The 23,575-nt window shown below is 45.3% G+C and overlaps 1 protein-coding gene across 5 annotated transcripts in view; it reads left to right on the top strand.

Annotated features, from left to right (window-relative positions):
- The window catches only part of ARVCF (ARVCF delta catenin family member), a 291,383-nt gene that overhangs the window by 265,001 nt on the left and 2,807 nt on the right, over window positions 1-23,575 (top strand). For 4 of the 5 annotated variants that reach the window (XM_056859269.1, XM_056859268.1, XM_056859272.1 and 1 more), the window contains 7 exons: window positions 671-821; window positions 6,066-6,258; window positions 8,306-8,417; window positions 9,536-9,626; window positions 12,059-12,112; window positions 16,173-16,264; window positions 22,778-22,891. In XM_056859269.1, coding sequence (XP_056715247.1) covers window positions 671-821; window positions 6,066-6,258; window positions 8,306-8,417; window positions 9,536-9,626; window positions 12,059-12,112; window positions 16,173-16,264; window positions 22,778-22,879 — 795 coding nt within the window. In that variant the 3' untranslated portion in view covers window positions 22,880-22,891. The remainder of the gene's footprint in view (window positions 1-670; window positions 822-6,065; window positions 6,259-8,305; window positions 8,418-9,535; window positions 9,627-12,058; window positions 12,113-16,172; window positions 16,265-22,777; window positions 22,892-23,575) is intronic. The other variant, XM_056859270.1, reaches the window with a different exon arrangement.

The following is a 23,575-nucleotide window of genomic DNA, read 5'->3' as shown; positions in this document are numbered from 1 at the left end:
CCCCAAAGCCCACCCTCCTCAGGCTCCACCCCAAAAACCTCCCGCTGGTGGCAAAGAGGGAACTGGCAACCCTAATGCTGAGTCTTGATTAGGCTACTGAAGGGATCTTTCCCTTTCTGGTTAATTTGTTACATTTTTCCTTTGTACCTGGACAGTCCTACAAGTATGTAGAAGCCCTTATGTTGCCTCTGACTGGGCTTGGTTTTGTTGCTGTTGTGACTGGCACCACCCACCACATTGCCGTGGGATACCACAATGTGGCTGGAACATCTTCCCAAAAAGAGTGATGTTTAATGTGCAAAGAACTTGTTTCACTATACATGCTACCCTGTGAGCAAGGTTTCAAGCTGAATAACTTGTTGTTAGAGAAATTGGTTGCTGTTGCCAAAATGCACGTGGATCCTTCATGCAAAGGGCCTGGAAAATCTGGCATTATCACAAAAGGGACTTTGTGTGAAGACCCCTTATTGTAACACAGTGGAATTTTAGGAGGGAAGACAATCATCTCAGGAGTCTGAAGGTGGGAGTGGGTAGAGGTGGGATTTTGTTATCCTAGAGGAGGAGGTAAGTGTCTGGTCTGTTGCAGATTTTCTAAAGGTCATGATCTAGAAATATTAGCCTTCCATTCGGGTGCCCTCTAAATTGGTGCTTTTTCTCTCTTCCTGGTCAGTGGTCGACATATATCCGGGCAACGGTGCGGAAAGAGAGGGGCCTGCCTGTCCTCGTGGAACTCCTCCAGTCAGACTCGGACAAAGTGGTGAGGGCCGTGTCCATCGCTCTGCGGAATCTCTCCATGGACCGCCGCAATAAAGATCTCATAGGTACCTTCTGAACATCTGTAAAAGCAAACCAGCAGGTCTTCCAAATGTGGGACAGTGGTGTGCTGGGGACCTACTCTCATCATCAGTATTGAAATGAAAAAGCTTCATAGGGAGGACCCATGGCTGAGTGGTAGAACATAATGCTTTGCCTGCAGAAGGTCCTGGGTTCAATCCCTGGCATCTTCAATTTAGAGAGCGGGGGAAAGACCTTATTATGCTAGATAGACCAATGGTTCTAAATAATGAATGGCTGAAATAATAATAATAATAATAATAATAATAATAATAATAATAATAAGAAGAAGAAGAAGAAGAAGAAGAAGAAGAAGAAGAAGAAGAAGAAGAAGAAGAAGAAGAAGAAGAAGAAGAAGAAGAAGAAGTTTGTATACCCTAATATCTGTCTTTTAATACTGTAGCATTCACTCAAAACTCTAAGGTTTAACCATAGAGCTTGGGGCAAAGGCTAGAGTGTGCCTCAACACAATTATGTCATTTACAGGTCACACAGGAAGTTGCATCATTACACCAAGGATGCGAATTTCTGCCATTTTCCTCCTGCCACCCAACTGAGTGGTGGTGGGCAGCCGCAGCAGTGGGGGAGGAGGTAACAGGAGGGATGTCCTGCGGGGAATGTGGCAATCCTAATTGAAAACATTAAAGTCGATATGTACATTTTATATTATATGTGTTTGATAGCTTAGCAGTTACATCTTTTGTTTAAACACTTGTTCTTTACCAGGGTTTATTGTCACCACTTTGCTGACATGCATCAAATGAATTCTTATGTTTAGAGTTAAACTGGTAGAGATCATACTGTTACTTATGTCTATTAAACATTCCACTTATGAGATTTTGTCTACTAAGAAAGTACAGAGTTGAGCTCATGCACATATGGGCCAGCCCTTGTGCTGAGCAGAAAAGGACTGGTTGGAGACATTTTAAGTGTAAGGGTAGTCCCCCTAACTCCCTTCTAGGCTTCTGTAGTTACCTATGCACAGCCCCTAAGGCTATATGCAGCTGTATGCAGTACCTGGTCGGGGGGGGGGAGCTGTTTATTCATTTTTTTATTTATTATTTTTTAAGGAAATTTCTTAATATATTACAGCAGTAAAGCACCCCACTTCCCTCCCCCTTATTTAGTGCCCACCCTCCACCCTGTGTGACTTCCAGAAAAACTATCAGGTTATCATATATTTTCTAACAATAACAACAACAACAAAATAACAAAAAAGAAAACATTTTTACAGCTCCTTCACGGTCTCTGTTAAATCCATCTTTGCTGTATTCTTCCAATATACAAAGGCCTTCTGCCAGTCATTTTTAAACTCTTCTGTATCTTTGCCCTGTAGGCTATTGGTTAATTTGGCCATCTGTACAGTTGGGAGCTGTTTATTCATAAAGAGGCACCAATATGAACAAATGGAGATTGTGCCCAAAGAAAAATATTCTTCAGTTTTTGGTGGGCCCTAGCTATTAGGCTTGCCAAAACTATGTCATTTTATTTCTTCACAAATACGCACAGTTAAATTGTGGAACTCCCTGCCCCAGGATGTGGTGATGGCTGCCAACTTGGAAGGCTTTAAGAGGGGAGTGGACATGTTCATGGAGGAGAGGGGTATTCATGGCTATTAGTTAAAATGGATACTGGTCATGATGCATATCTATTCTCTCCAGGATCAGATGAGCATGCCTAATATATTAGGTGCATTGGAACACAGGCAGGATAATGCTGCTGCATCATCTTGTTTGGGGGTTTCCTAGAGGCACCAGTTGGCCACTGTGTGAGCAGACTGCTGGACTTGATGGGCCTTGGTCTGATCCAGCATGCCTTTTCTAATGGTCTTCTTATGTGCAATAAGGAATTTGAAGCAGAACATGGAACATGATCAACTGTATTCTGAATGTTCAATTAACAGCAGAATTAGGCACCTTAACGTGGAACACCACAACTAAAACTGCTGGTGTAGCCGAGGCATTTTGTGACCCACGTATTCCACCACTGGGACTGTCAATCCAGTCCCAGAACACTTCTGCTAATCCCAGGGGCTGTCATTCCACCCTGGGGGGGCTGTCATTCCAGTTCCAGAACACTTGTGCTAGCCCCTGGGGCTGTCATTCCATCTTGGGGGCTGTCATTCCAGTCCCAATACACTTCTGTTTGTCCCAGGGGCTGTCATTCCACCCCTGGGGCTGTCAATCCAGTTCCAGAACACTTCTGCTCATCCCAGCGGCTGTCATTCTGGTCCCGAACTCTTGTGCTATTCCCATGGGCTGTCATTCCAGTCCCAGAGTAGTGTAGCTGGGTTTAAGGACCTTACTGGAAAATCCATTCCACATTTTCTTTGCAACTCTTTTTGTGCTGTAATATATTTCAATGGAGCTCATGCAAGCCAATTGGCAATCCAGGCTCCCATTATCTTCAATGGGCTGTGCAGCCTCTCCCATTGTTTCTAATTGGCTAGCCTGGAGTGCTTTCACCCACTCTCAGAAACTAGCCGTGATGATCCCGAGGTGGCAAGAGGGGAGGGGAAGGCAAGCCTTGTACATTTTTTGGCATGCTGCTTCAGAGGCTCACAACAGCACAGTGGGTGGGAATGTGTTGACTGACGGGCCACGTTTGCTTCCTTCCATAACTGGAAAGTTGTGCCTTTTCCTTCCGAGTGTAAAATAAAGCTGCGTGGTGAGGGTGAGGCAACAAAACTGGCTTGGTTTATTCAAAACGGGACAAAATAGACATTTTAATTAAAAAGACGGGATGGCCAGGAAATATGACAAAAACAGGACTGTCCCATTCAAAACGGTACGTTTGGTCAGCCTAGTATTAGAGCATGTTCTAACGTCAATATTAAGTACTTCAACCCATTGGCTTATGATTCTATCACTAAAAAACTCCATCAATTTTGTAGAGAAATCCACTCATTAAAAAAAAGTTGCTTCGGGAGCCCCTCCAGGATTGGAGGCCCTGAAGCTTAAGCTTCATTAGTTTCACAGTAGATCCGCCTCTGATCAGGACGCGTGTCAACTGGGAGTGCATTACACCCCACTTTTAGAAGAGGACACTCTATCCATGAGCTCTCCTGCCACATACAAAAGTTTTGCCGCAGTGTCCCCAAGAATCAGAACTGAAAGCCAGTTGAGAGCTAAGCTTTATCCCACTTAATAGTGAAACTGTGCATTTGAAGTATTAGGATCTTAGTTCCTGGAGTTATCTGTAATGCTCTTTATCGCTCCCTGTTCAGAGGAAAGCGGAGCAATGCAAGCCAGTGTTTTTCAGCCTTGCGGGGCTATTCCAGGGCTATCTTGAGTAAACTCTGTATGCATGCATTAGCATTAATGTCTGGCCTTAGTAACTGTTCCCCGGTGTCTGTTTGACAAGGGCCTTAAAATGTAATCTACAGCGGCTGTGAAATTCGCCATAAAGGATGTAAACTCTTACTGATGCCCATAAAGTCTCTTCTCCTGCAGGATCCGCTCTCACTTACAGATGAGTTCTCGGGTGCTTTCAAAACACAGCGGCAGCGTTTGCCACTGCTGTTCAATACTGAAGCTTGTTGCCTTTCATATTTATGCATTTATGATTTAAGATATCTCAGTCCCATTTTGAGGCATGTAAAGAAAAACAAAAAGAGAGTCTTGTTGCATTGTTTTTATTTCTTTAGAACTACATCTTGATAAAGTGTGCCCTGTTTTGTACTTTGATTACTTTTGGTTGTTATAAACCTGTTTAAAAATTCAAATGTTTTTTTTTAAAAAGACCCTATGGCATGTTGAAATAAAAATTAGTAATTCAGTGAAAATAATCGCAGCACAATACAACCAAGACTACGAAATGGCAAGAAGTGGCAAGTTAAGTCATTCATCAGACAAATGGGAGTTTAAGAGCATCTTAGCATGGTACCTCAGCTTGGCTACTATATGAATGGGAAAGGTATTCCACATCTGATATAAGACATAAAAGGTGTCTTAGGCCCAAGCTGAGGAGCCCTGTGGCACAGAGTGGTAAGCTGCAGCACGGCAGTCCAAGCTCTGTTCACGACCTGAGTTCGATCCCGACGGAAGTCGGTTTCAGGTAGCCGGCTCAAGGTTGACTGAGCCTTCCATCCTTCCGAGGTCGGTAAAATGAGTACCCGGCTTGCTGGGGGTAAAGGGAAGATGACTGGGGAAGGCACTGGCAAACCACCCTGTAAACATAGTCTGCCTAGGAAACGTCAGGATGTGACATCACCCCATGGGTCAGGAATGACCTGGTGCTTGCACAGGGTCCTTTAGGCCCAAGCTTTGCTTTTAGGCCCAAGCTAGGTGTAGTCGTGGTGGCAGCCATGTTGGTTTCATCATGTGACTGCTCCATTCACATACAATCTTTCTTTTAAGATCAAAAGAGACATAAAGGAGTAGATTCGAGTCCAGTAACACCGACAAGAGACCAACAAGATTTGGGGGGGCATCAGCTTTTGAGAGTCAAAGTTCCTGAGGGGAGCTTGAAAATGGTTGGTCTCTAAGGTGCCACTGGACTCAAAGCTGGCTCTTCTACTGTGTACCAACATGGCTGCCCTCTGAAACTAGGGGGCATAAAGTGAGGGGAGCTGAGCCTTCTTCCAGTTTGTCTCCATTGGCTCATTTCCAGGACTGAAACTGAGTTGGGAGTAAAAAGCAATTTTGGGTGATGGACCACAAGGAGGTAAGCTGAAGGAAAGTTCTGTATGTCCTTTTGGATGTTAAAATCGGGTCTCATCCCTTGCTTTGTATGTGTACAGGACAGACTATTGATTAAACAAGCCTAGTTGGCACCATCGTTCTTAGTTGGGTCCCTGTGCTGATCCAGGCTGTTGGTCCACCTAGCCCAGTACTATCTGTTCTGTTAGCAGCACATGAACACATGAAGCTGCCGTATACTGAATCAGACCCTTGGTCCATCAAAGTCAGTATTGTCTACTCAAACTGGCAGTGGCTCTCCAGGGTCTCAGGTAGAGGTCTTTCACATTACCTACTTGCCTAGTCCTTGAGTGGAGATGTTGGGGATTGAACCTGGGACCTTTTTGCATGCCAAGCAGATGCTCTACCACTGAGCCACGGCCCCTCCCCAGCTCTCAAAGCTTTCTGGCAGAAATTTACTAAGCCCTGCTACCTGGGATCCTTTAAATACAAATCCTGAGGCTTAGCCCTTGGATCTCTTACATGCCAAGCCTGTGTTTTACTGCACGTAATGACCAGATTGGACTAATAGGAGCAATCTCCATTCTTCAGGTAGTTATGCCATGGGCGAGCTGGTCCGAAATTTGCCTAGCAGGCAACAAAGATCCTCTAAAAACCTGGAGGAAGATACCGTGGTGGCAGTTCTGAATACCATCCATGAAATCATCACTGACAGTTCCGAAAACGCCCGGTCCCTGATCCAGACGCAAGGCATTCAGAAACTGGTTGCTATCAGCAAATCGAGGTGAGTTTTTAGTACTTCTCTCATTCAAGAAAAGGAAAGCGGAGTGGAACCTGTAGTGGGCGGCAACCTTTTCTTGTACTATTATTTTTTAATTTTGTTTATTACATCATACCCTGCGTTTCACCCTGACCTGGAAGGCCCAGGCTAGCCCAGTCTCGTCAGATCTTGGGAGCTAAGCAGAGCCAGCCCTGGTTAGAACTTGGATGGGAGACCACCAGTGAAGTCCAGGGTTGCTATGCAGAGGCAAGCAATGACAAAACCACCTCAGTTTCTCTCTTGCCTTGAAAACCTTATAGGGTCTCAACTTGATGGCACTTTCTATCGCCACCCTGCATTTCTCCCTTCATGGAATCGTGGGCGACTTATGTACATCCCAAGCGGTCCCCCCAGTCCAGGCATGAATGAGATCCCTGCCTGCTTTGCTTCAGCCCGGTTGCTGTAACAGGTATCCTCCAGGCATACTCTGAGACCTTTACAGTGGTATATGTCCCTCTGCTCCTTTGAGCTGTGCTTCTGAAGCTCTCCAAGCACACGCCGTGACAACCTCTCGTAAATCAGCTCCTTTAATAGGTTGGGTTAACTTCAGAGATAAGATCGATAGAATAGAAATGATCCATCATCTCGGGACAGACTCCCTTGTGGGCTGCACTATTCCTCAACAGCAGGCCTGCATTTATCAGGCATCATCCTTTAAGAAAATCTGGACATTTATTGGCAAAGGGGGAGATGCTCGTCCTCCCTTTGCAACTGTTATATTATACGATAAAGCCGTTAACAAAAATCATCAAAATGGTGGCCGGTGTGGAGCGATCGCAAGGAAGCAAACGATACTATCTCAGACAGCTCTCCGGGCCGCAGCGGTGTTAGGGAGAAGCTGCCCTTTGTGATCCAACCAAAAGTGTGGACATACGGCTGCCCCAGCATCAGCGTAGAGCCAACCTACACAATCAGCAAACTTACACGGTATAGTCCTTCCCAGACTTCACAATGCAAGCATGGTACTGTCTGACTGTTCCTTCATGTTAAAACTAGGGGTCGGTAACTCTCCTCGCTCACAAGCACTTTGCCTCAAAATTGTCATGGAAGAGAGGGCTATTCACAGCTACTAGTAAAAATGGATACTAGTCATGATGCATACCTATTCTCTCCAGGATCAGAGGAGCATGCCTATTATATTAGGTGCTGTGGAACACAGGCAGGATAATGCTGCTGCAGTCGTCTTGTTTGGGGGCTTCCTAGAGACACCTGGTTGGCCGCTGTGTGAACAGACTGGTGGACTTGATGGGCCTGGGTCTGATCCAGCAGGGCCTTTCTCATGTTCTTATGAACTCAGAGTAGCCTGGTTCTCCCAAGCCTGATTCCAGGCTCAAAAATGGGCTTAAAAGTACTAGACAATTTACCGGCTTCCTCTGTGTGTAATGATATTCTGCTGGGCCAGCTGTTGAGTTTTGAATGTGCGCTCTCTCTCTCTCTCTCTCTCTCTCTCTCTCTCTCTCTCTCTCTCTCTCTCTCTCTCTCTCTCATTCTCTCTCTCTCTCTCTCTCTCTCTCTCTCTCTCTCTCTCTCTCTCTCTCTCTCTCTCTCTCTCTCTCTCTCTCTCTCTCCTTTTCTTTTATGCAGTCCCTTTGATTCGAAATAAAAGTGTGTGATTTAAATGTCCTTTGCCTTCTTCCGCTTCTGGGAAACACTGGTGCCCAATCTGACCCTGTATACACTGACCTGGATGCCCAGGGTAGGCCGATCTCATCAGATCTTGGAAACAAACTAGGATCAGCCCTGGTTAGTATTTGGATGGGAGACCACCAAGAAACTCCAGGGTCACTACGCAGAGGCAAGCAATGGCAGACCACCTCTGAACATCTCTTGCCTTGAAAATCTTACGGGGTCGCCTTAAGTCGGTTGCGATTTGACTGTGCTTTTCACTCAATATACAGATATACTTGAAGAGGCTTTTGCATTTGATATGAGTTAAATTGGTGAAAGGCTTTAGTATCCTTTGCCTTTTGATCTTTGCTTTTCTTTTCTCCCCCCATCCACACCAAATCAGCCAATCTTCCCGAGAAACCAAGGCAGCCTCTCATGTTCTTCAGATGACCTGGAGTTACAAAGAGCTACGGAGTATTTTGCAGAAGGATGGCTGGACCAAATCCCACTTCCAGGTGAAGGAAATGCAGGGTTTTCGTTGAGAAGCATCACCAGAGCCAGTGGGGGCTCACATTATTATTTGGGCCTCTGCGATTTTAATGGCGCATATGTAAAGATGGAGGGCTGGATCTCACAGATCCATTCTGAAGGCTCCTTCTCCTAGAGGAAAGAATCTCTACTAGCAGAACAGGTCTGTGGGATCCAACCCAGCATACTTTCATTTTGCTCTCACACACACAATTCCAGTTTCACCCCAAGGAAACTCTGCTTCCATGAAGTGAAAACATGATTCTGCTCTGTGTTCCACCATATGCATGTCTGTGGGAGATGGCAGAAAGAAATACTACAGAGAATGTGGTTACCTAGTAGGGTCTAAGAAGGTTGGTTATAATTTGATGTCCGTTACAGCCTTATAAATGAACAGGTCCCTGCCCTGAAGGAGTTATCAAGCTAAATGGAGAGCAGTACAGAAAGAGGGGAGCAAGGGGCTAACATAGATAAATGCAGTTACAGCTGAGTTACAGCTGAGAATAAGGGGAAAAGCTAAAAACTGCATGAGGATGGATCTGAAAGAAGGGAGAAAGGTGTCACCGCATACATGCTCAGGGCATAGAATCATAGAGTTGGAAGGGACCCCCAGGGTCATCTAGTCCAACCCCCTGCACAATGCAGGAAATTCACTACTACCTCCCCCCTTCACCCCCCAGTGACCCGTACTCAATGCCCAGAAGATGGCCAAGGTGCCTTCCCTCTCATGATCTGCCTAAGGTCATAGAATCAGCAATGCTGACAGATGACCATCTAGCCTCTGCTTAAAAACTTCTAGGGAAGGAGAGCAGCTGTCCTAAGTGCAGCTGCTTTTCTTTTAAAAACTGCATATACAACTATTCGTTTTTGGGGCAGGAACTCACCCCCCACTGCTCAAACCCCAGGAAAAACCCCATTCCACTGGAGAAGATGAAGTTTTGTTATGTCTGTTTTATCGCTGACTCTCACCACTCTAAAAATAGGAAGTAGGACACTCATCGGTCTTTGTAGAGCAAGGGGTTTCAGATAACTTTTAAAAATGCATTTTGCTCTCTGCGCTGTTCTCTGCAAACTGCTGACTCTGGCATTTTTCCCCCTCTTCCAGTCTGCCTCTGCCGCTCCTAAGGGATCTAAAGGCACCTCTTGCAGATCTGGCTATGATGACAGCACGCTGCCTCTCGTGGATAAAAGCCAAGGTCTGTGCCAGTCAGAGGGGCATCTCCTTGAGCCGCTCTGCAGTTCTGCAAAGAGTGTTTTCCATCTCGAAATGCCGTGTGCTCTTCTCAGGAGGTGGCAGGCTGCTCGCAGACAGCTGTTCAGATCGAATGCCCATTGGCCGCTCACGGTGCCCTGAAAAGGGAACATTCCATCCTTGACCATGGTGATAGCGCAGATCCCGAACAGGAATCACGCTTTGAAATAGCTTTCTCACTTCACATTCTTAGTCTATAGTTGTGTATTTTAATATGGATATCCCTGCTTTTCCATAATAAAAATAATCTGCAGCGACTCCAGAGTGAAACCAGTTTCTGAGGGTAGCCGTGTTGGTCCGCAGTAGAACAGCTAGATTCGAGTCCAGCAGTACCTTAGAGACCAACAGGGTTTTGGGGGGGATACAAGCTTTCGAGAGCCAAAGCTGACACAGGTTGCTCATAAGGACCAGGCAGTAGATGATGTGAAAGACCAGAGCTACTGAGACATATAATGGGAGATCTGAAACCTGGCCTTAGACAGACAAGCTGGAAATCTAATTTGTGGTCCTCTATGATATTTCAAGTTTGGTAGAGACTTCTCTGTGGCTGAACACAGTTATGAAGCCTCTGTATTGGTTGAATGACCACAAACGAGGCAACAAGAGAAGTGGCCTGAAACCAAGTCTTTGGTAAACTTTCTCACCTGGGCACCCTCACAGCACCCATAGCTCAGTGATAGAGCATCTAGAGCTTTGCGTGTACAAGGTCCCTGGTTCAATCCCTGACACCGCCAGGTAAAAGGATCAGAAAGTAGGGGGCATTAAAGACCTCCACCTGAGACACTGGAGAGCCACTGCCAAAGTAGACAATATGGTCCTTGGTGGACTAATGCTCTAATTCGGTAGAAGGCAGCTCCACGTGTGTTCATGTCCGCTGCACTCTGCAATCTCCTGGCTGATTCTCTGGTGTATGTGTGATGAAGAAGTCTACTATTAAGGTCTAATCTATCTCCATATTCCAGTATCTATGTTTGTTCCCAGAATGCTTCGCGTGAACCAAAGTATATCCATGAGCGTCTCTAAGACTCTAGTCTGTAACAACCCAAGGATATCCTTGTTGGAATGATTCTGAGCACATTTATGAGAAATGTGCTTGGCAGCACTGTCCAGAGCTAAAGGCCTGCTAGAGGGTCAGCCTGACATTCTAGTTCTAAACACTCTTACTCACAACTTTGGGAGAGAGTGAAGAGTTACATTAGTAAATGGAATGTTGTTTACCCATTCCTATAAAAAGGCTGAGCCCCGGCCATGGAGTGGAGAAGGAGGGAATTGGTTTCAGATCCACTTGGGATCTGTCCCTCTTCTTTCCACCTATAGGTGAACTTAGTATGTGTGCTTTGAATGTTAACTGTAATGTCTTTCCTAAATATGCATTGCTTCTTTATTAAAGCTATTTTCTCTAGAACTCAGACTTCTCTGATTCCATTCTTAAAATCATGTTCGGCTTGGAGACACCCACATAATAAATTCTACTCCAAGTGCTGATTGAGGTTTTGCAGTGGTGGTCTCAGAGGCAAGCTTCATTTGTGGAGGGCTAGACTACTGGTTCTAGGATTTGGCTGTGGAAGTGCTGCCCCTCCCGCTAACACTTATTTCCTGGACATGGTTGCTGGCTCAAGCCAGGCTATATCGGACCTTCCTCATTCCCATTAGTATCAGAACTAATGCGAATGTTGTTGGCCAGTTGGGCTCACAGGCCGACAACACGAGAATGGCTTTAAGTGGATGCCTACAATAATGTAATGTTGATGTTTTGTAGTTCTGTATGGGAAGGGTACTCATTCATTGTGGTCACCACTGAAAAGGCCCTCTCCTGGTCACCAGGGAGAGAGCCAGCATGGTGTAGTGGTTAAGAGTGGTGCTTTGGAGTGGTGGACTCTGATCTGGAGAATTGGGTTTGATTCCCCACTCCTCCACATGAGCTGTGGATGCTAATCTGGAGAACTGGATTTGTTTCCCCACTCCTACACATGAAGCCAGCTGGGTGACCTTGGGCTAGTCACACTCTCTCAGCCCCACCTACCTCACAGGGTGTCTGTTGTGGGGAGGAGAAGGGAAGGAGATTGTAAACTGGTTTGATTCTGCCTTAAGTGGTAGAGAAAGTCAGCATATAAAAACCAGCTCTTCTTCTACTACTACATCCTTATTTTCTGAAGATTGAAACACGTGGAGGAGAAGGGCCTCTGGAACAGATCTCCCAGATAAGTCAGGCAGATATCAGAGCAGGAGGTACATCTTTAGAAGATTTAATTTTAGAGTCACTAGAACCCCCTATATATGTGCTTCAGTGAATAATTTCCTTCTCTTTCTGTGATTAATCTTAGGTCTGGCTAGCTTTTCACACAGTCCAATGGTTTCAATTCTTCTCTTTTGTAGATAATGAGAAGTCGGGAAGTCGGGACATGATTCCTATGGATGAACTCGGGCCAGGTAAACGCAGTGATGGATCAAACCTCCCCTGTCTTTCTCAATTGCGCTCCCTGTCACTCACAAAGGAGTTGAGCTTTTTCTCAGGGAGAAGCTCTTTCATGCGGATAAGCTGACATTTAAGCAGAACTTTTCTTTCCAAAAGATCAATAGTTTTGATGCACACACGTGTGTACCCACATGTCAGTACAGCATGAGTCTTTAACCATGAGACAAGACAGCCTGGCCTTTTGTGGCACCTTGCTTCCACTTACGGAAAACCGTCACACGTTTGAATTCCTCTCCCCCTTAAACAAACAGACCTTCCAACCTGTAGAAAATTGGCACTTCAAGAAAAAGGTTTGGATTTGAAACCTTCCTTAATATGGTAGCTTTCAACAGACTCAGAGTTGTTGCGAAATGGGGAGCTTTGAGCTACCTGCATGCCAAGAGGCATATTCCCAGATGAATTTTATTGTGCTTCTTCTTACTACACATTGGCTCAGAAAGAACTCATCAATGTGGTGGGAGCATTTGTGTGCTGCTGCACTTACTTTCAAGCCCACATTGGTCATTCATGCATGGGAGTTTTGCCTGAGGTTTGTTGCTGGTTTGACCCACACTTTCCTGTTGGGAATCTGCACCAGCAGTCTCCAAGCTCAAATCAAGTCCCTCCCCCTTAAATGCTGCTTTGTAATTGCAATGCTCGCTGTGAGAGAAGATTCCCCCCCCCAAAAAAAACCCAACTGCCACATAAAAAATCATTTTAAGAACAATAAACAAAAAACGGAGCAGTCTGAAATAAAAATACCTTTCTTTTGCTCAGAAATAGCTCTGAGGGAGCAGGAAGTATTTGAATCTCCACTTCTTTACACGTTGCTTTGTGGTTGGCTGTGAGAGAAGCCAACCTTTTTGTGGCCTAGCTTTGCCATCTGCATGGAGATTTCAGCAGGGCTGAGCTCAGGTTAGAGGGAAAAGTTGGGTTAACAGAGGAATGGGAAGACCCAGACATTGTGAGGGCTGGCAGTGAAGTCATTTCTAATGGACAGAGAACTCATGCAGAGCTCCAAGGAACAACCAAGTCAGACCTGGGCCAAACCTGAGTCCAAGTGCTCATGCATAAATGACCATCAACATTGTTATTAGAAAGGGTTGTTTTTTTCCCTATTGGCAGGGACTTGCTCAAAAAATAAGAAATTTCGAGAGGAAGCTTGAACGAACTGTGGAAATCACAGGTGCTTTCCAATAATAAGCAAAGACGAAAGTAAATAAGTTATTTGTGCTCAGCCGTCATACAATATACAGACAAGTCTTCCAGAGATCTGAGACGGGATTCTTTAAGAGGGCTTTAAGAGGGGAGTGGACACATTCATGGAGGAAAGGGATATTCATGGCTACTAGTTAAAATGGATACTAGTCAAGATGCATACCTATTCTCTCCAGGATCAGAGGAGCATGCCTATTATCTGAGGTGCTGTAGAACACAGGCAGGATGGTGCCACCATCCTGCTGTAGTCATCTTGTTTGGGGGCTTCCTAGAGACACCAGGTTGGCCACTGTGTGAACAGACTGCTGTACTTGATGGGCCTTGGTCTGATCCAGCAGGGCTTTTCTTATGTTCTTATGTTCTTGCCACATATGTTCAGGGCTGCCACCCTAGTTTACCACCCAATATACGAAGCGGCTCTCACATTTTCCCAAAACACCTGGAAACAGGCAGCCAGGGGGCATGACCTAAGTAGAGAAGTGACTCCAAAAATAAGCAGAAATCCTGCACAGAAAAGGTTTCTTTGGGCTGGTGTCTAATTCTTCTTCTAGATAGCAGTAGCACCATTTGGCATATAAAGGGGAAACTGAATTAAAGGAATTTATTCCCAGAATCTGGTGGTGTAGATTTCTAACTAGTTTGATGCAGAGACAAATAGCTGTGTTGTTAACAACAAATAGATTGTGGATTGGCTCGGCGCACCTGATTTGCAAGTCGGTGGCCGCAAAAGCAGACCTCAAGATGTTGTCTCATTGCTGTCTACCGGAAAGGATTGGATCCAACTTGGTCAACTATGGAAAGATAGGTTAGATAGCTTTTCCAAACCAAGACTAGCTTCTCTTGAAAGCTAAAACAGTAAAAATTGCCTCCTCGATTAATTTATTGCCTTTCATAACCTTCACACACACTTCAAAAGTCCGAGTCAGTGTGAATAAGCTGTCTATATGTACTTTGCTTAAGGGAAGACTGAAATATACATCTTCCCAGTAGGAAGAAAATAGCTTCAAATAAGATCACACTGCAGGGTGGCCATGTTTTAACCTGTCTGACAGCGAAAAGCTGTAGACTGGACATTCCATAGCTGGAAGAAATCACTTATGTATTCAGAGTAAAATGTTCACCATTGCTTGGCGCATTTTGTGGTTGGAGAAGGACTTCTGGGAAGGGGGTGTCTTCCAGATAGAGCAGATGCAGAGAGCAGGAGCCATTTGAACACAAGACCACTATCCAGCTTCAGAAGAAGGTTGAAGAGCATCACATAATGCCACATCCTAAGTCCAGGGGTGAAAAGGGGGATCAATGAAGAAGTAGAAGAGTTGGCTTTTATATGCCAATTTTCTCTACCTTTTTAGGAGAATCAAACTGGCTTACAATCTCCTTCCCTCCTCTCCCCACAACAGGCACCTTGTGAGGTAGGTGGGGCTGAGAGTGTGTGACTAGCCCAAGGTCACCCAGCTGGCTTCATGTGTAGGAGTGGGAAAACAAATCCAGTTCACCAGATTAGTGTCCACTGCTCATGTGGAGGAGTGGGGACTCAAACCCGGTTCTCCAGATCAGAGTTCACTGCTCCAAACTACTGCTCTTAACCATTACACCACTCTGATCCAGAAAGCTCGTCAGACTCTCTGTGACATTCCCTGGATTAAGGGTTTCTGCCCCCCCCCGGGGGGGAAGACTATCCTCTGCCAACCACAATGAACACCAAAAAGACAGGTGAAGTAGATGAGTCTCTCTTGATGAAGCCAGCTGGGTGACCTTGGGCTAGTCACAGCTCTCTCAGCCCTACCTACCTGACACGGTGTCTGTTGAGGGGAGGGGAAGGGAAGGAGATTGTAAGACGGTTTGATTCTTCCTTAAGTGGTAGAGAAAGTCAGCATATAAAAACCAACTCTTCTTCATCATCATCTTGGAAACAACCAGTAATTTCCAGAGGTGGGTCTGAGGTTCTTTCCCCCTCTACCTCTCCTCCAAATAGCTGGACAGGTTCCATCCAGAAACTGCCCTGAAACTGCTACGGCTAGCTCAATCTCAGAAACTAAGCAGACCTACCCTTGAACAATTTCTTGGATAAGAGATCACTTTGGAACTCCAGGATGCTCTTTGGTGTGGTGCATGAACATCACATCAGATAATAGGGTGAATTTTGATGTACCAATGTAGGCTCTAGCCCATGAAAGCTTATGCCACAATGCATTGGTTCATCTTTAAACTACCTCAAGACTCTTTGTTGGTTTGGCTGCAACAGACTGAGGCCTGAGCTATTCACATTCCTCAAGATGGAGGGGTAATGAGGTGGTAGAGCATTCAGGCGGCAGGACAGACCATAATGTATCAGACTGAAGACGAAGGAATATATTGAATGTTCCCCTACATTTATAATCCCTTGTAAGCAGAAAATTACAACAGCATGAAAACAACTAAACTAGAATCCTTCCATCTGATCTTTTAAGGTTTTTTGCAGGGAGTTTTTAGATGGCGGGGGGATTATAAATGTGACTCTTCCCACCTGAAGTGACATATCCCTTTCTGTCACCTCAGGAAGCAAATAAGGCACATGCTGGGAGAGAGAAATGTGACTCTTGCTTCAGTGGAATCCCAGGCACTACTATATGGGCTGTGAGGGGAAAACATTACAACTGGGGGAAAGATACACTTTCCCATCAACCCTCTGTGGTGGAGTCAAGTGTGGCTAGTTTTTTGGGGGGTGCATGTGAAGCTTTGTCTCTGCTCTGGTTGACGAAGGAGAACAAATGCCCATTCGTGCTGCCTTGTTGACACAGCAGCTTCCTTCATGGGTCACATGTCATTCCTTCATAGATGGCTACTCCACCATTGATCACCGGGAAAAAGAGCGGAAGTACAAAGCCAACGACAATATGGGGGACGCATCAGAGAAAGAACCTCTAAAAGTAAGCGGTTGTCCTCCCGGGTGGGCATTTCCTCTTTTGTGGTTGCTACTGTTGAACGATATGGCTCGGGGGTGTGTGTGTGGTAAACAGAGCAGGCGGGCACCATCGGGGAAGAAGCAGTTTTGGAGGGAACCTAGTGGAGGGAAATGTGTTACCTCAACTTGGTATCCCAGTTCGCCTTTGGTTGTAGCCATGCTGGGAACTCTTAAGGCAGGAGTTTTCAATATTCTTTGCCAACCCTTCATGAAGAGGCTCAGAGACCTCTCTTGGAACATCCTCGGCCAGTTACTTGAATGGTCAAAGTCTGCTGTCATGACTCCTTCAGATACCATCTGCCCATCACCTTGCCTTAACTCTTGTTTTTGGTTGCTGGAATGTCACTACCTGTCCTGTTCATCTCCTTCCAGCTTCAGGGATCAAATGCTTTCACTTAACCTTTTCCCAGCCCCTACATATAGGAAAGTGGAACTTCCTAACAGGTTGGTATCTCCACAGTGGAAACCTTGGTACAAAAGGCAGATGTAGTGGATTACCTCAGGAATGGATTTTGAGCAACTGTATTGCACGCATCTGCCCAACCTTCTCCTGCTTCAGACTCTGTGAGAGGGCAGGGGTTCATGATTTTTTTCCCTTGGGGAGGGCCATAAGGGCCCCTGAAAGGTGGCTCCCTAAGGCCCAAATTTTCTCCCAAGGAGACTCTATTTTCCCTTCATAGTCCTTTGACCTTAGGCAGATCATGAGAAGGAGGGCATCTTGGCCATCTTCTGGGCATGGAGTAGGGGTCACTGGGGGTGTGTGGGGGAGGTAGTTGTGCATTTCCTGCATTGTGCAGGGGGTTGGACTAGACGACCCTGGTGGTCCCTTCCAACTCTATGACCTTAAGAAAACCATCTTGATCGATCTCTACCGCTTTGGTCACTCTCCCACCAACTCCTCCTTAGACATCCAGCTCAACCAGCTGAACAAGACCCCTTTGTGTCTTCTGCTCACTCTGGGTTCTGCTGGAATTCAGTTCCCCCTTCCTTTTGAGGATCTGGGAAAACATGGTTTGCCTTGAGGACTTGGTGCACGACCGGAGGTCTGCTATTCATTCTGGGAGTCTCCTTGTGGTGTTGAAGTTCCTAACAGCTGTTTCTTGTAGGTTATCCGGGCTGTGCGACCGCGGTCTTGGTATTTTCTTTCCTGACGTTTCACCAGCAGCTGTGGCAGGCATCGCTGCTGGCGAAATGTCAGGAAAGAAACTACCAAGACCGCAATCGCACAGCCCGGATAACCTACAAGAACCAATGAACTCTGACCGTGAAAGCCTTCAACAATATTCCTAACAGCTGTTTGTATGCAAAGGCATGGGCCTTTTTGTAATTGTTGCTGCTGCTGCTGCTGTTGTTCTGTTGCTTTCAGTGCCTGCTAGAAACCAACCCCAACCCCCAAGTCTATAGCTGTGCAGGAGACTTAGTTCTGAGAATAGTCACTTCAAGCACTTCTGCTCCCTCGTGGTTTCCATGGTGAGAAGGAGTGGAACGTGTGCAAGTGTCTGTGTGCAGCGCATACTGTGCCCTACATGTTCATTGTCTACACATGCCCCCCATATGTGCAAGATAGCCACGGAAGATGTATTTAGCCAGGGGTCTAGAGCTGTAGTCTTCAGTCTTTTCAATAGCTTGAGTTAGAAGCAACCACTTGTTAATTCCGCCCCAGGTGTCCCTTTCTATTCTCCACTTGGTATTTTTCTCCCTTTTTCGGGCTCAGTTCACCTCTCATGTGAAACCGTGGTTTAAGTGAAGTAACGACAGTTAGTGTGATACTTAGAAAGCAAGCCCAACTATGGTTAAATCAGGATCTGAAACCAAAGTCTGAAGTTGGTTTATTAACTGCATTATTAACCACAGTGGGTCTTAACTATGTTTGGACAACTGACTCTTGGCTTAATAACCTGGTACTGCCATGCATGCTGGAATACCAGGCAGGTATTTGCGGAACAGGCAGTGGAAAGAGTGAAGGCAATACAACCAGTGTTGGTGAGACAAACCAGGATTTGAATAATTGTCTGCGAGCCAAATCCTGGAACAATAGACTAATCATAGTTAAAATAAACCATTGTTTCACATTATGTCTGAACTGAACGTTTGTCTTTCTCCCCTTTCCTATTCTTCTTGTATTGTTTTCAAAGCAGCCTTTGTCTCCTTTGCTTAAACCCCTAAACAAAATTAAAAATGCTGTATGCGACTGGTGCCCAACCATAATAGGTCTCTTTAGGCCCGCTTGTTCACCAACACAAACAAATGGCTCATGGCATATCCACATGGCAGCTTCTCACATTTGTTACTGCACTCCATGATGCACAATCAGACACGTGCAAAGGTTAGCGCCTTCCTCTTTCTCCTCTGACATCCCTACCCGTAACAGTGCCGATCAGATGCATGGTGGTATCATGCCGATCCCCCTCAGCCATTAGGACTGCTCAGAAGCTGGTGTGGGTTGAGCCCCACCCATACGAGCTGCAAGAATCACCAGACTGATGTAACTCAATATGCAGAATTCATTGGCTTAACCCTTAGATCAAATGTGTGTGTGTTAAGTGCTGTCAAGTCGCTTCTGACTCATGGTGATCCTATGAATCAGTGTCCTCCAAAATGTCCTATCCTTGACAGCCTTGCTCAGATGTTGCAAACTGAGGGCTGTCCTTTATTGAGTCAATCCATCTCTTGTTGGGTATCCCTCTTTTCCTGCTGCCTTCAACTTTTCTTAGCATGATTGTCTTTTCCAGTGACTCTTGTCGTCTCATGACGTGACCAAAATACGATAGCCTCAGTTTAGTCGTTTTAGCTTCTAGGGCCAATTCAGGCTTGATTTGATCTATAATCCACTGATTTGATTTTTTGGCAGTCCACGGTATCCGTAGCACTCTCCTCCATCACCACATTTCAAAGGAGTCTACTTTTTTTCCTATCAGCTTTCTTCAAAGTCCAGCTTTCACACCCATACATAGTAGTAGGGAATACAATGGCATGAATTATAGCCCCACATTAAGAAATTTACTTTTTTTGCTAGTGGCTTTGTGAGCTTTTCAGTCTCGGCAACCCATGCAGTTCTCTGCTTCTTCTTCTGCCCTCTCGAAAAGCTGGATTTCCTGCCCTTTCAAATCAGGGTTGGACTCAATCACCCCTTCTGTCTTTTCAGTTTATTAATTACCGCCCTCACTTGGGGCCCGAAGCAGACTTATTTTTTTCTCCCTTTGTCCGAGGCATGAAAGGATTGTTTCAGCCCTGCTCCTTGTCAGGAACTTGATCTGCCTGTCTTGTTAACGTAATCCATTGTCTCAGGATCACGCTGCAGCCACAAATCCGATAAGCCGGATGCCGTATTTAGCCAGGCCTGCGCTGAAGAATCTTGCAGCTTTGCCGTGACCGTGAGACACACTGCCCTCTTTACCCCCTGCTCCGCTTGACTCGAAGAATTCGACTGGGCAAGGGCACTCACGCACAGGGGCGAGGATTATGGCTCGAGCCGCAGGTGATGAGATTTCAGTGACCCACGTGGCTGGCCCTACGAGGAAGACCGTGTTCAAATCTGGCTGCCCAGAGCAGCCTGAATGCACCCATTTCACAAGCACGGGCTTGGGGAATGGCTCTTCATGGGATTTAATTGCCATCACATTTTGGTCCAGGAGAGTGGAGTGGGAACCGCATCAGCGTGTTTTGTAGGGTTGCCAAGCTCCAGGTACTGAGAAAAACAAAAACAAAGGCACCTCCGTGCCTATACCAAATAGGTTTGGAAATTAGCACAGGAAAGTGGTACACAAATGCACATAAACAGGTTGCAAAAAACACGTCAATAATGAGTAATGAAGATGGAAAGAACAAAACAAGTGTACAACATGAAAGCTTAGCAACTAAGTGATTGGTTATATACAAATGTACAAGTAAGCTTCATTACTCATTATAGACGTGTTTTTTGCAACCTGTTTATGTGCATTTGTGTACCACTTTCCCGTGCTAATTTCCAAACCTTCAGGTACTAGCTGGAGATTTCCTGCTATTACAACTGATCTCCAGCTGATAAGAGATCAGTTCACCTGGAGAAAATGGCCACTTTGGCAATTGGTATCTATGGCATTGAAGTCCCTCCTCTCTCCAAACCCTACCCTCTTCAGGCTCCGCCCCAAAAACCTCCCACTGGTGGCGAAGAGGGACCTGGCAACCCTATCCATTGCATGAGATGCCCTCTCTGTGACCTTTCCTTCTGTAGGCCCATTTCTTCCTTATCACCACCCACCTTCTCTTTTTTTTTAATTTTATTAAGAGAAAATGAGAATACAACAACAAAGGAAAACAGAAATACAACAACAAAAGAAAATGGAAATATAACATTACTAAAATTCTTGAGAAGAAACTAAGAGTGTGCTGCTATTATAACTAAAATATCCATAATATTGAACCAAGCACTACTCTAACTATTATCTAAAATCCGCATGGTTGTCACTTCCCTCCCTCACTGCGATTTACACACTGGAGTGTTTTTTCCTTCTTTGAAATTGTTACATTCCAGTGAGCGTCCAGTTCTTCTGTATTTTTGTCATTATTATAATGCGTCAACTTAATTAAAGCATAGGTTTCTTTAACCTTATCAAACCAGTTATTTAAATCAGGGAGTTTTTTGCTTTTCCAGTATCTCGCAAGATTTGTTCTTGCAACTGTTAGTATATGGAAAAACATAACTTGAATAATCTTTGGCTTATCTGGAAAATAATTTAATAAAATTGTTTCTGATCTTACTGGAATAACAGTTTTAAGGCCGCTGGATATGATTTCTATCACTTTCATCCAATATATTTGGGCTCTACTGCAGCTCCACCACATGTGTAGAAAATCTGTGCCAGCTGAATCACAATACTAACATTTACTAAAAATTTTATCCAAGTTGCACAATTTTTGAACTCTGCTTGGGGAAAGATGCCACATATGTGTCATCTTAAATAAATTTTCTCTAAATGCAACTTATTGTAAAATTTAGACCTTTTGTGAGTATAAAGTTCCATTTTCATCCAACTCATAACCTAATTTTTTATTCCATTTCTCTTGAAAAGGGGGATTAATTGTCCAATTCTTCTGTACACCACCCACCTTCTTGTCCTCTCCTGCTGGGTCCAGGTCTTTAGCTTTGCCCAGAGAGAGAGGGTACAGTGAGGGGCAGCTGCTGCTCCTCCTTCTCTCCTGTGGCCTCTGGCTCTCTCACATTTTCATAGAGGTCAGCAAGCAGTCAGAAAGTTCAGGAAAAGTTGCTGGCCCTGCTTCATAGCCAGAAGAAAGTAGGACAGGATGGCTGTGGGCGAGGATATGGGGGGGGGCATAATTCTGGCTGTGGCGCCACGTCACTTCCATTTAAACCAAACAACTGACACGGGTAGCTCTAGGAATCTCTGGAAACTATATGGTAAAAACCATAGTTTCCAGCAATTCCTAGAGCTACCTTGAGTCACTTCCATTTTTTACTGTAAGTGAGCTGTGACTCACGAAAGCTCATACTCTACCAGAAATGTTGTTAGTCTTTAAGGTGCTACTGGACTCTTGCTCTTTTTCTCCTGCTACAGATAGGCAAACACGGCTACCCTTCGTGAGTTATACCCATACAGCAGAACTTCACTTATTTGAACAGGCTTTTGAGGGGAGTCAGACAAGTAATAATACAATTTTTACCCTAGCCTACACCAAAATTGGCTCCTGGGGGGTGGAGGATTAGAAAACTTAGAATTTGAGTTCTGATAGTAGATTGATGGGATGGATGCAATAAGAAGGGAGAGAGGGAGGACTGTAAAACTCAGAGGATACAAGTGAGAAAGAAAATGGACTATGCCAGTTCTGGTTATTAGAGCTTCCCACAAAACTTAGAAGAAAATGTCAAGTCAGTTGCCAAAACTGGCACTCAATTCTGTCAGAGATCTAATTTGTAAAAAGAAAAGGGGGGGAGGAATGAGAGACATGCGTCATCTCAAACAAATGCTGTGCATAACTCAGAATATGAGCTCAGGACTTTTAATGCTCAATATCTGCCTAAGTTGACATTATTTCCTGTGGGTAGGTAACTTTTTTTTTTGTTCCCCACCCTGCTCATTTGTCCCATGGCCCTCCCACGTAATGTGCTTCGACCACATTTATGGTTTGCTCTAGACAAGGTAGTAACAAGTACTGCGGGAAAATCAAAGTTGGTCTCCCCGCTCTGAAGGCATACACCACCCCCAAAATCAAAAAGTGAAATGTGTGTTGCTTTCCAAGCAGTCTGCAATCTCTTGGCTCAGCTGCTGTGAGCCTCCCGTTTCCTTTAGCTACAGTGGGATTGGATTGACGCTCACGGACACACGCCGCGGCTGAATCTCTCTCTTTGTCTCCCTCTCTCTCGGTCTGCACTAATGCTTCCCGGCGACCCTTTTGAACTGCCGAGTTTGTTTGTTTGTTTGTCTGTTTGATTAATCTGCTCTGTTTTGCCTTTTTAACGCCTCACCCCTGTTTGCTGCAGAATGACACAAATAGGAAAACCATTAGCAGGAATAACAGGGCTTCGGTGACTCTGGTGGATGTCCGTGACCCTAAACCCCAACCTGTTGACTCCTGGGTCTAATTTGCATGCATGGTAGGTTCTCTTGATGGCTCTTGGTGCTTGTGGTGAACTTGTCTCATTCCTGCATGACCTGCATCGCTATGCGTTCTCTCTAGCTACCTGGTTCCTTTGTGGGCCGAAGCCGATAATTGAAGAAAATGGCTAGTCTTTGTGTGTTGTTTAAGATATATTTCACTCCGTTCCTTTGGATAAAATGTCACGCAACACCACCGGTGGAGCGAGCACCCACTCGGACGTGGCAGACTATCCATGTGTGTTTCTATGTGTGTCAACCATGTTCATATATAAAGATGGGGAGGGATCTATTTTTAAAATAACAAAAAGAGTGTATGCGGGTGAGGGGCGAAACCATGCCTTCTCCTGACTTCTCCACATCCTGTATTATCCTTACAGATTTTTCCCTAGCTAGTAGGGTTGCCAGCCTCCAAGTGGTAGCTGGAGAACTCCTGCTATTACAACTGATCTCCAGGTGACAGAGGTCAGTTCACTTGGAGAAAATGGTTGCTTTGGAAAGTGGACTCTATGGAATTATACCCCACTGAAGTCCCTCCCCAAATCCTCAGGCCCCACTCCACCCCAAATCTCCAACCTGGAGCTGACAACTTTACTAACCAGGATAACCTCTGGGAATAGAGAGGGGGAAAGAGCTTGAGTCATTGGAGCACAGTGAGGTAAAGTGCAAAGAGGAGTCAAGTT

This window comes from Euleptes europaea, chromosome 13, assembly GCF_029931775.1.
Source record: "Euleptes europaea isolate rEulEur1 chromosome 13, rEulEur1.hap1, whole genome shotgun sequence".
Taxonomy (NCBI): domain Eukaryota; kingdom Metazoa; phylum Chordata; class Lepidosauria; order Squamata; family Sphaerodactylidae; genus Euleptes; species Euleptes europaea.
This window is presented reverse-complemented; position numbering and strand designations above follow the sequence as displayed.